General features: G+C 43.5%; 1 protein-coding gene across 3 annotated transcripts in view; it reads left to right on the top strand.

Annotated features, from left to right (window-relative positions):
* The window catches only part of DCAF13 (DDB1 and CUL4 associated factor 13), a 44786-nt gene that overhangs the window by 10774 nt on the left and 21686 nt on the right, over positions 1-12326 (top strand). For all 3 annotated transcript variants that reach the window (XM_075825894.1, XM_075825896.1, XM_075825895.1), the window contains exons 6-9: positions 1691-1768; positions 5557-5639; positions 7712-7876; positions 10391-10526. In XM_075825894.1, the coding sequence (XP_075682009.1) occupies positions 1691-1768; positions 5557-5639; positions 7712-7876; positions 10391-10526 (462 nt within the window). The remainder of the gene's footprint in view (positions 1-1690; positions 1769-5556; positions 5640-7711; positions 7877-10390; positions 10527-12326) is intronic.

Here is a 12326-nt window from a genome sequence, read left to right as displayed (position 1 = left end):
CTAGTAAAAGTAGTAAACACGCCCCGATGTACGCACATAATACACGCCCAGTTGTACTTTTGCAAGCCTCATTTGCATAAATACGAAAATGGTCATAACTTGGCCAAAAATGCTCGTTTTTTAAAAATAAAAACGTTACTGTAATCTACATTGCAGCGCCTATCTGCTGCAATAGCAGATAGGGGTTGCAAAATCTGGTGACAGAGCCTCTTTAACCGGTTCTACTTATATGACCCAGTGACAGGTTCCCTTTTAAATGAAAACAAAAAAAAGACCGCGCCACCCTTATTCATAGTCTGTGTTTGGTATTGCATCCACTTAATATCAGACCACTCCTTTTAGGCCTCATGCACACAAACATATTTTTTTCCTCCCGTAAATACGGGTCCTTGGTCACACGTATTCGACCCGTATTTACAGGCACGTTTTCGCTGCAAAAGTGCACTGCACTAATCGGCAGCCCCTTCTCTCTATCAATGCAGGATAGAGAGAAGGGGCAGCCCTTTCCGAGGTAAAAGTAAAAGAAATGCATACTTACCCGGCCATTGTCTTGGTGACGCGTCCCTCTTTCCACATCCAGCCCGACCTCCCTGGATGACGCGCAGTCCATGTGACCGCTGCAGCCTGTGATTGGCTGCAGCGGTCACATGGGCTGAAACGTCATCCCGGGAGGCCGGACTGGAGGAAGAAGCAGGGAGTTCTGGGTAAGTATGAACTTCTATTTATTTTTTTACACGTTGATTTATATCGTGATCGGTAGTCACTGTCCAGGGTGCTGAAAGAGTTACTGCCGATCAGTTAACTCTTTCAGCACCCTGGACAGTGATTATCCACTGACGTCGACTAGCAACGCTCCCGTAATTACGGGTGCACACACGTAGTCACCCGTAATTACGGGAGCCCCATAGACTTCTATGGGCCTGCCCGTGCCGTAACTACGGCCTAAAATAGGACACTTTCTATATTTTTCAACGGCCCGGGCACCTTCCTGTTAGCATACGGGGAGGTACCCGTGGCCAATAGAAGTCCATGGGTCCGTAATTACGGGCGTTTTTACGTTCGTGTGCATGCGGCCTTAGAGCGAACCTGTGATTGGGTATAAAATTGCACCTTTCGATGTAGGATTCCTTATGTAGAAGCAAAGTAATAGGTTCTGACAGTTTTCTTGATTGCTAGAGAGATTAAAGGGAAACGGTCAGACGATTTATGTAGCCCTATCTGAGAGCAGTGTATGATAGTGGGAGAGAAGTGGATCTCCGTGATATAAACCTGTATATCCCACAGCTCCACTTCTCTACCTCTATCATACACTGCTCTCCGATAGGGCTGCATAAATCGTCTGATAGGGTCCCTTTAATTGGAGGATGTAGTGCAGGTTTGGAACAGTTACTCGCCAACTCTGCTTAAAAATGTAACCATAATTAATGAATAAACCTTCTGGCTGAGAAGAGGTTGTAGCAGTGGTCTCACACAACACCCCCTAAAAGCTAACCTGGCTTCTCTAACTTGTGTGTTATCTCAGTGTTGTACAATAGTCAAAATCCATACAAGCCCAGCATTGATTTGTGTGTATGATCTCCCGCTCCTGTCACCCCCACCTTGTGGTAAGAGACACATGGACATTTTTCTTTCTAGAACAGTAAATACCATTATTGTCTAATCTGAAGAACTTGATGGTTCTGTTTTCCAGAGAGACATTTTAGGAAGCTGCGCTGCGGACAGAAGCATTGTCTTGTATGATCTGCGGAAGCCTACACCACTGAAAAAGGCAAGTCACCCCCCCCCCCATGACAACTCCTCTTGTTAGTGACCAGAAACCTGTGTACTGCCACGATCCCGCCTACCAGATGTGCCCATCTACGATGCAGCGGGTTCACCACAGACATCCAGCTGTGTAATGAGTCCAGTGGACTCCTCTCAAGGGCCGCACTACATAACCCGTTCATGATTGTAGAGCGCATTTCTCTGCAGTATCCAGTGGTGACACGTGTAGCAGACCCCATTACTACCCTTATAACAGCTTTATATCACTTATGACTAGTGTATTGGGACTTGGGGGCATCAAATAGGCACGTGTGGCATTTCCAGGGTTCACTGCTTCTGAAATGAATGTTATGTTTTTCAGAGCATATTTTATTGACCATTATCACGAGCTTTAACCCCCTTCCCGAAATTTGACGTATGGATACGCCATGGAAAGCCAGTTCTTCCCGCATTTTGCCGTATCCATACGCCAAATGCATGGCACCGGCTCAGAAGCTTAGCCGCTGCCATAATCGCCGGATGTCAGCGGTATCTTACAGCTGACATCCGGCTGTAATGGCGGGGACCGAAATTAGCTTTGATCCCCGCCATTAACCCCTTAAATGCAGCGCTTAAACGCAATCGCTGCATTTAAGGTGTTTGCAGCTCATCGGAACCCCAGCAATGAAATTGCCGGGGTTCCGGTGACTGCAATGGGTACCATAGGCCTAATACTGGCCTCCCGGTCTGCCTAGCACGGAAGCCGTTCAGGACCCGCCCGGCGGCGGAGCCTGAACGGCTTCCGTAGCCGCCGGCAAGATGGCGCCAGCTCAGGAGCTGAGCTGACGTCATCAGTGGTGGATGTCAGCTGTATGTTACAGCTGACATCCACCTGTAATGGCAGGAATCGGAGCTAGCTCCGATCCCTGCCATTAACCCCTTTCGATGCAGTGATCGAAAGCGATCGCTGCATCTTAACAGTTGCTAGCGCAGATCGCCAGCCCAGACAAGGAGACACAATGGCCTTCTGCTCTGCCACTACGGAAGCCGGTAAGGCCCCGTCGGGAGGCGAATCCTAATTGGCTTTGTTGTCCGTGAATAACTGACAGATCTAATACATTGCACTATGTAGGTAGTGCAATGTATTAGAAAAAAAAATCAGACCGTTGGACCTTCAAGTCCCCTAGTGAAAACATAATAAAATAAAACACAATCGCCCTGTTCCCTTATCAAGTCCTTTATTTTTAGAAAAAAAATAATAAACCATACGTATTTGGTACCGCCGCGATTGTAACAACCTGAGCTATAAAAATATTATAATATTTATTGCACGCGGTGAACAGCGTAAAAAAAAACCTTAAACTATACCAGAATTTCTTGGTCACTTTGTCCTACAAATATTGGAATAAAAAGTGATCAAAAAGTCGCACGTATCCAAAAAGGGTACCTATATAAACTATAGCTCGTCTCGCAAAATACAAGCCCTCATACAGCTCCGTCGAAGAAAAAGTTAAAAAGTTATGGTTCTCACAACTTGGCGACAAAAAAAATACATTATTTTTACAAAAGTAAAAACAACTACTACCAAGTAAAAAGCCAAATGGCGCTCCCTCCCCTCTGAACCCTACAGTGTTCCCAAATAGCTTTTTACTTCCACATATATTGCATCGCCATACCCGGGAGAACCCTTTTAACAATTTTTGGGGTGTGTGTCTCCAGTGGCACAAGCTGGGCATGACTTATTTGCCACTGAAATGGCATATCTAGGGAAAAATATAAATTTTTCATTTGCACCATCCGCAGCGCAATCATTTATGGAAAAGACCTGTGGGGTGAAAATGCTCACTGCACCCCTTATAAATGCCTTGAGGGGTGCAGTTTCCAAAATGGGGGTCACTTCTCAGGGGTTTCTTTTTATTTCACATCTGAGCCTCTGCAGTTGTGAACCAATACTTTGTGAATCGCCAAATTAGGCCTCCACTTCGCATGGTACTCTTCACTCCTGAGCCCTGTCATATGTCCAGGCAAAAGATTAGGGCCACATGTAGGGTGATTATAAAACCAGGAAACACCGCATAATAATTAGAGGGCTGTCTTGTTATGGTGGCACAAGCCGGGCACCACATATTGGCATATCTATGGAAAAAAATCCCATTTTCACTCCAACATCGTGTGAACACTAATTTCTACAAAACACCTGCGGGGTTAACATGCTCACTACACCCCTAGGTGAATGCATTGAGGGGTGTAGTTTCCAAAATGGGGTCACTTCTGGGGGTTTCCACTATTTTGGTCCCACAGGCGCCCAGAAACCAATCCAGCAAAATCTGCACTCCAAAAGCCAAATGGCGGTCCTTCCCTTCTGAGCCCTACTGTGTGCCCAAACCGCAGTTTGACCACATATGGGGTATTGCCGTACTCTGGAGAAGTTGCTTTACAAATGTTTTTGTTTTTTTTTTCCTTTATTTGTTGAGAAAATGAAAAATTTTGCACACAACCTACGTCTTATTGAAGAAAAAAGATTGTTTTTATTTTCACTGCCCAATTCTAATGAATTCTATGAAACACCTGTGGGGTTAAAATGCTCACTACACCCCTAGATGAATTCCTCAAGGGGTGTAGTTTCCTAAATGGAGTCACTTTTTGGGAGTTTTCATTGTTTTGTCCCCTCAGGTGATTTGTAAATGTGACATGGCCTCCGCAAACCATTCCTGCTCAATGTGATCTCCAAAATCCAAATGGTGCTCTTTCCCTTCTACTTCCAATAATTTCTGTAAAAAACCTGTGCGGTCAAAATGCTCACTATACCCCTAGATAATTTCCTTGAGTTGTGTAGTTTCCCAAATGGGGTCACTTTTGGGGGATTTCCACTGTTTTGGCACCGCAAGAGCCCTTCAAACCTGACAAGATGCCTAAAATATATTCTAAGAAAAATAAGGCTCCCAAAATCCACTAGGTGCTCCTTTGCTTCGGAGGCCGGTGCTTCAGTCCATTAGCACACTAGGGCCACATGTGGGATATTTCTTAAATCTGCAGAATCTGGGCAATAAATATTGTGTTGCATTTCTCTGGTAAAACTTTCTGTATTACAAAAAAAATGTATTCAAAATTAATTTCTGCAAATAAATATGAAATTTGTAAATTTCACCTCTAATTTGCTTTAATTCCTGTGAAACGTCTAAAGGGTTAAGAAACGTTCTAAATGCTGTTTGGAATACTTTGAGGGATGCAGTTTTTAAAATGGGGTGACTTATTGGGGGTTTATAATATATAAGACCCTAAAAGCCGCCTCACATCTGAACTGCCCCCTGTAAAAATAGCCTTTTGAAATTTTCTTGAAAATGTGAGAAATTGCTGCTAAAGTTCTAAGCCTTGTAACGTCCTAGAAAAATAAAAGGATGTTCAAAAAACGATTCCAATCTAAAGTAGACATATGGGGGATGTTAGTTAGCAACAGTTTTGTGTGGAATTACTATCTATCTTACAAGCAGATACATTTAAATTGAGAAAATTTTTGGTGTCTTTCACAATTAAATACTGAATGTATCGAGCAAATTTTGCCAGTAACATAAAGTCCAATGTGTCAAAAGAAAACAATCTCAGAATCGCTTGGATAGGTAAAAGCATTCCAAAGTTATTACCACATAAAGTGAAACCTGTCAGATTTGAAAAATGAGGCTGTCAGGAAGGTCAAAACTGGCCACAGCGGGAAGGGGTTAATAATACATATTTATAATAAATATTGGTTTTGTAGTTCATCCTCTGTTACATGCAAAATAATTATAGTTATTTTTTTTCTCCCACCATGGGCAGATTATTCTAGAAATGAGGACCAATGCGCTGTGCTGGAACCCTATGGAAGCCTATATATTTACCGCAGCTAATGAGAACTACAAGTAAGTAGAAATGGAAAGACGCTGGCACAGGTGACGACTTGCAAATTCCTGGTGAAAAAAAAACAGACAAAAGGCTTGTTTTTTGCAATTTGCACTTATTGCAAGTTTATGCATGTTGCGCTTTATACCTCTTCCCAGTAAGTATAAATGGCGCACGTATTGTGAGACTTGGCCACCCTCAGGCTGTGTATCTAGTTAGTGAAGAACAGGACGCCCAACTTTTTGTGCGGAGGAGGGCACATTCAGCTTCAGATCCTTCCTCCCTCTAGGAGAGTGTCAGCCTCATGTCTGCCCTCCTCCGTGATCCAGTGTTGTAACTATGAGAAATTAAAGGAAGTCTCACTAATACAATCTCTTTCCAGATGACTTATTAGAGCATATGAACGTCATAAAGCCGGTCCCCGACTATGAACCTCCTCGAGCTAAGAGCTGCTAAGTAGCAGTATCATTGGAATGGCCGCCATGTAGTACTAGACGTTTTTCTTTAATATCATTGCTACCATGGGTATATACTGCTGCGTCTAGGAGGCTGACGCTATGTAGGAAAAGTCTTCGCTTCGCCGAGGAAGGCCATACCCTTCCAACAGACCGCGCTAATTTGTTTTAGCCTTGTGTCTAGTAGGGTTGTCACGATACCAGAATTTGGACTACGATACCGATACCTTGTGTAGTATTACGATTTCTGATACCAAAATGATACTTTTCGAACAATAAAAAATAAATAAATAAAAAAACATTCTGATGTAAAACGCGTGGTGATGGATTTTGAACCTCCATGGGCCTCACATTAATAGTAATTAACCCCATCATGTACCGCAGTCATAATGGGCAACATTGGGTTAATGTGAGGTACATGATGGGGTTAATTACTATTAATGGGAGGCACATAGAGGTTCAAAGTTCATCACACCATGTGCCTCACATTAACAAGTGACCCCATCATCTCCCTAATATAATGGCAACGTTGGGTTTAACCCCTTAGGGACACGGGTAATTTTATTTTTTCCTCTTTGCATCCCGCGCTTGTAACTTTTTTTTTTTTGTTTGTTTTTTTTTAAAATTTTTGCTAGAGGTATCTGTATAATTGTAATGTTTATTGTAAAAAAAAAAAAAAAAAAAGCCATTTGTGTATTTATACAATTTTTTTTTTTTTTTTTTATTACATTGTTTTTGTGTTACTTTTAATTTTTTACTTTAGTGTACTAGCATATATCTGTATGCCCGTACATTAGCCTGTGTATTGATTGTACACAGGCAGTTTTTAGGGCATACCTCACTCAGTATGCCCGAACAGGAAATATGGTCAGACAGCCCTGGGGTCCTTCGATGGAATGGTATGTCCCTCCATCGCGTCACAGGGATTCCCTGTTGTGCAATTAAAGGGGGTCCCCCTGCTCATTTTCGCTGTGACTACCGCGGTCAGCTTTGATCGTGCCATTCAAGGGAATAGCGGCGGCGATCAGAGGTTTCTCTGATCTCCGCCATTAGAGCGTGGCTGCGGCTGCGTAATGCCCTGCTCCTGATTGCGCGCGCACTATTTGTGCCTGCGCCATCAGAATGATGTGATGCAGCCGGCACTGAAAAGTGAGAACATGTGCAGCGCGCCCTCCATGTTCTCTGCCTTCAGCGCCGGTGCTGCTGCTCATTAGCGCAGCGCCGGCCGCATCCCTTCAGGCCAGTGACCACATTCATGTATTACAATGCTAAGCTTCGTATCGAAATACCTGAATCCACGGTATTGTACAGTTGCAGGAGGCAGACATGACATCGTACTCTGGTCTGCTGCTTTTTTATTTTGATCCTGTAGGTTTGGTGGGTCGCACAGTAGTTTTCTTCTTCTTTTCTAAACCTCTGGGACTTAAGGACGTCCATGGTGCGGTGTCCCCCAACGATCTTAACGAGAACACCGTAAAATCTTTCTCGTTGAATTCGTTGGCGGACACAGATCCCGCATTCTTTTGATTATCCTGGGTCCAGGACTTTGTTGATGGTAGATTTTTTTTTTTTTTTTTTTTAACTCTTTCACCAAACGTTACTTACTAGGATTCTCACTGTGTTGTCTCGTCCTGCAGATTGTACACATATGACATGCGAAACATGGAAATCCCCATAAAGATGCACGTGGACCATGTGTCCGCTGTCTTGGATGTCGACTATTCTCCAACCGGGAAAGAGTTTGTGACTGCCAGCTTTGATAAATCAATCCGCCTCTTCTCCATTGCAAGTGGGAACAGCAGGTAAGTTTCTCCTCCGTTATTGGAAAGGGATACAAGATCAAATAAAACACATGTTATGATATGTATACAAGTCTGTAAACTGTTTTTGGAGTAGGTCAAGGAGAGCTGAAATATCAACGTTCACACTAAAAGCCACTAAGTCAATATGAGCATTCAGCCACCCATCATTATAAAGCCTAAGGCTGGGTTCACACGACCATGTTACGTCCGTAATGGACGGACGTATTTCGGGCGGAAGTCCCGGACCGAACACACTGCAGGGAGCCGGGCTCCTAGCATCACAGTTATGTACGACGCTAGGAGTCCCTGCCTCTCCGTGGAACTACTGTCCCGTACTGAAAACATGATTACAGCATGGGACAGTTGTCCTGCAGCGAGGCAGGGACTCCTAGCATCGTACATAACTATGATGCTAGGAGCATCTTTATTTTTCCGTATATTAAGCGGTGTGGGGGCTTATTTTTTGCAGGACAAGCTGTAGTTTTTATTGGTACAATTTTTTAATACATACAACTTTTTGATCACTTTAAAAAAAATTTTTTTTAAAACCAAGTTGACCAAAAAACTGCATTTTAATTTTGGTTTTGACGGCGTTCACTGTGCGAGTTAAATAATGGTATATAGTTCGAACTTTTACAGACGCAACAATACCAACTTCGTTTATTTTTTTACGTTACTTTAGAGGAAAATAGTTTTGTATTTAACTTTTTTTTATTTTTCACTACTAACTTTTTTTTTTTACACATTTTATTAGCCCCCCTAGGGGCCTTGAACCAGCGAGCGTTAGAGCATTGGTAAAATACACTGCAATACTAATTTTACAGGCAGGGTTTAACAGGGGCAAAGTGAAGGCAGTCCTGGGGGCCTTTGTTAGGCCCCTAGGCTGCCATGACAACCATCAGCACCCTGCGATCTGGTTGCAGGGGGGGGCCCCCCCGACATGCTGTCTGAGGGTGGATGCCCCCTCTATTTAACACCTTAGATTCTGCGGTCGCAATTGACCACAGTATTTAAGGGTTTAAACGTCCAAGAACCGCACGATCACTGTTCCTGGCCGTTAGTCCCAGGTGTCAGCTGTATTACACAGCTGACACCCGCTCAGTATGGAGTGCGCTCAGCCCATGAGCGCGCTCCATGCTTCCCTTTAACGCTTATCATGTATGTGATAATGTGTCAAGGGGTTAAAGGGATTCTGTCATCAACATCTTACCTGTTAAACTCGCCTGACCCCTAAATGGCCGCAGCTGTCCAGAGTGCGTTCCTGTTCTCTTCTTTCCTGAAGTCCTCCTCTGTCTGTAAATATCGTTGTTTAAACTTTTCCCGCCTTTTATGGTAATTATTTTTCCCTCTGGGATTCAGCTTCTTAACCACGCCCACTGCCACCACCTGTCCAGCCCTGACTGGCTAAGGAGTTGTCAATCAAAAAGGAGGTGGAGTCCACTCTGAGATGCTGGAGGAATGAAAACCTGACTCTTTTCAGATGAAGATTTGACTCTTTTCTGCTCATTTGCATACGGCGTGGGACCACTGAAAAATGGAATACTAAAGCTACAGAGCTTACTTAGAACATATTTATAGCTTAGATGACAATGATTTTTCACCCACTTTCACCAGGTATTGCTGGCTTTATAGCTAAAATGCTGGTGACAGGTTCCCTTTAAAGTGGAGCTATGATGCAATACCAGACACAAATCAGGGACAGGTGTGGCACTGTTTCTTTAAGAAAGCAGCCATGTTTTCTAATCCCGTACAACTACTTTAAGATTAGGGCTCCACGGCTACTCTAGGCCACGGGCAACGACAACCTCAATGTTTCCCTATGGGGAAAAAGTTTTCGCGTCAATACACGTCGAAAGTCTTGAGATTGTTGAATGTCCCCCACAATCCCCCCCCCCCCCCATAGTATTGCACAACCCTCTAGTTACCCTCCAGAGCCATTATTTTGCTAGCCAGGCAAAAAATATCAGTTGTTACTATCTTATGTCCACAATGTCCATTCTACAGGGGCTGCTAAAGCAGATCTCCGATGTTAGGACCCTGCCAAATAGCACATAGATCTCGTTTACTGGACCCCTGTGAGTGTGGCTGAGTTTTTTTTATTTTAACGGATACCATTTCAATCCACCAAAAGGCTATGGAATTTTTTAAGCAATTTCCTGATGTGGATTTAAAGGGTTGGTCTATGAGGACAACTCCTGTCCATATACCTGATCAGGGCGTGTGGACATCATAAAGGGAGGTTCCCCCGCTTAGGACCCCCCTGTATGAGCCAGAGTTGAGAGATGCTAACAAGCAGCAGCACGTTCTCTGGCGGACTTGAGACGACCATATTGCGGCCGCCATGTAATAGTACAGTTTCCCTGCAGTGGAGGAATGTAGTGTAAATGACTGAACTCGGTGAATTATATTTACGGAGCAGATTCTGTTTTGCAGCACCGTTGCAGTAAATCATGTATTATATGTTCATAAGTAACTTTCAGTAGACCGAAGTCTGAACTGTACCATTAATCACAGGGAAGTGTATCACACACAGAGGATGCAGCACGTCACCTGTGTCCGGTGGTCCTCCGACAACAAGTACATTCTGTGCGGCTCGGACGAAATGAACATTCGTATTTGGAAAGCGAACGCCTCCGAGAAACTCGGCCTGGTAAGATTGACTGCTATGTCCATGAAAGCGTTTCCCATCGCGCAGAGCCTTGGCATATCGCTAGGATATACCATTATTTCTCCATCGGTGGGATCTGCTGCGTTCAAGTGAACAAGGCCGGGGTGCAATTCCCTGCACAGCCCGGTGGCCGCGGCGCCGCTGTGCAGGGAGAGACTTAGAAGGGTGCGCGGGACTAAATCAGTGCTGCAGCCCCTTCATTTTCAGGATTGCAAAGTGCCGGCACATCCTAGAAATATAACCTCTCCATGTGTGATGGGAAGTCATGCAGCTGCAGAGTCACTGCAGTGCACCTATGGGGAGAATACATGGCACAGCTCAGTAATAGAAATGTGAATCGCACCACCGTGTGACTCAGACCGTACAACATCAGACTCCCAAGTGAATGACTCACCCAGCAGCACCTCCACTGCTTTTTTTTTTTTTTTGTCCCTTATTTGATACTAAAATCCAAGTTGACTGTTAAATTCACATTCACAAAATGTTAAATCTGTTCTCTTAATTCAGCAAATAAATGTTATTTGCATATTGAAAAGTTATACAATTTTCAATGTATTTATTGTATCGATTCCTTGCCATTTTCAAGATCTCTGCTTGATGTCATTCAATAGGAATTTTCATTGCCTCTCCCGGTCATGTGGTGGTCACACAGGTGCATGAGTCGTTACAATCTAGTCATCGGCGCGGCGTCCTTCATCAGCCATGTACCAGTGTGATAATCACATGAGAGATAATGAAGGGTCTTATTGAAGGAGAGCAAGCAGAGATCTTGGAAAAACGAGGAGTTGATTCAGAAAGTATATTCAAAATGTTGTATCTTTTCATTAAACAAAGAATAACCTTTTATGTGCTGAAAATGTGATGCCCCTTTAACGATATCTGAATTTTCCATCATTTTTCTTTCTTGAAATAGTAAAGTAAGGTAACTACTAAGAGGAGATAAATATGTGCACGTCCATCTTTCTACATTGATGAGTATATCCGCGTAAACCATATTCATATGAGTTAAAAAAAACAACTTATTTTTCCATGATTTATTACAATCGCTGACCTAGAAATGTACACACGATGTATCTGCTCATAAAAGTCCCTGTCCCTTGGGGGTCTGCTGACACTTGGGCGTTGGGTCATTTTCTAGGAAGCCAGTTGACTCTTTTTGAGTGTCGGGAGGAAACCCACAGCACATGGGGAGAACATACAAACTCCATTGAGATGTTTCCCATTTCAGGTTTCAACCCAGCGCTGCAAAATTACAGTGATAACCACTGATTCTTCGCCCATTCATGCTCAAAATGATTCTGTCTTTTATAAAGCGCCTCTATAAGGACATATTTAAATGGTGCGGTCAAATTACGGTTGATTATAACAAAATCTCGGCAAAAGGCCACAGTTGTGCGATAATCGTTGTAATTAATCTCAATTTGATTACCCCGTTTGAATATACCCTAAGGCTCTGCTCACATCTGCGTTGGAGGTAGAATTGGGTTTCCCATAAAAAAAAAAAAACGATAAACACCCCAGTAGAACCTGACGGACCCCATTGTAAATCAATGGGGTCCATCAGGCACCGCTGGTATCTGTCTTGCGACCAATTCCGGCTATTGTGGTGAACTACGGAAACCATGACACAAGTATGAATATAGCTTAAGATATTCTTATTAGTGTTGCAGATTATGTAGGGACACACCCTATTGACAAAGGCCATGGAAATCCTTAGTTGTCAATGTATTCATACATTTCCAGGAGGAATAACTGAGGAACAGCACCACACATTGCATGGTT

Source organism: Rhinoderma darwinii, chromosome 5 (assembly GCF_050947455.1).
Source record: "Rhinoderma darwinii isolate aRhiDar2 chromosome 5, aRhiDar2.hap1, whole genome shotgun sequence".
Classification (NCBI taxonomy): domain Eukaryota; kingdom Metazoa; phylum Chordata; class Amphibia; order Anura; family Rhinodermatidae; genus Rhinoderma; species Rhinoderma darwinii.
Note: the sequence above shows the minus strand (reverse complement) of the source record. Positions and strands in the feature narration are given on the sequence as shown.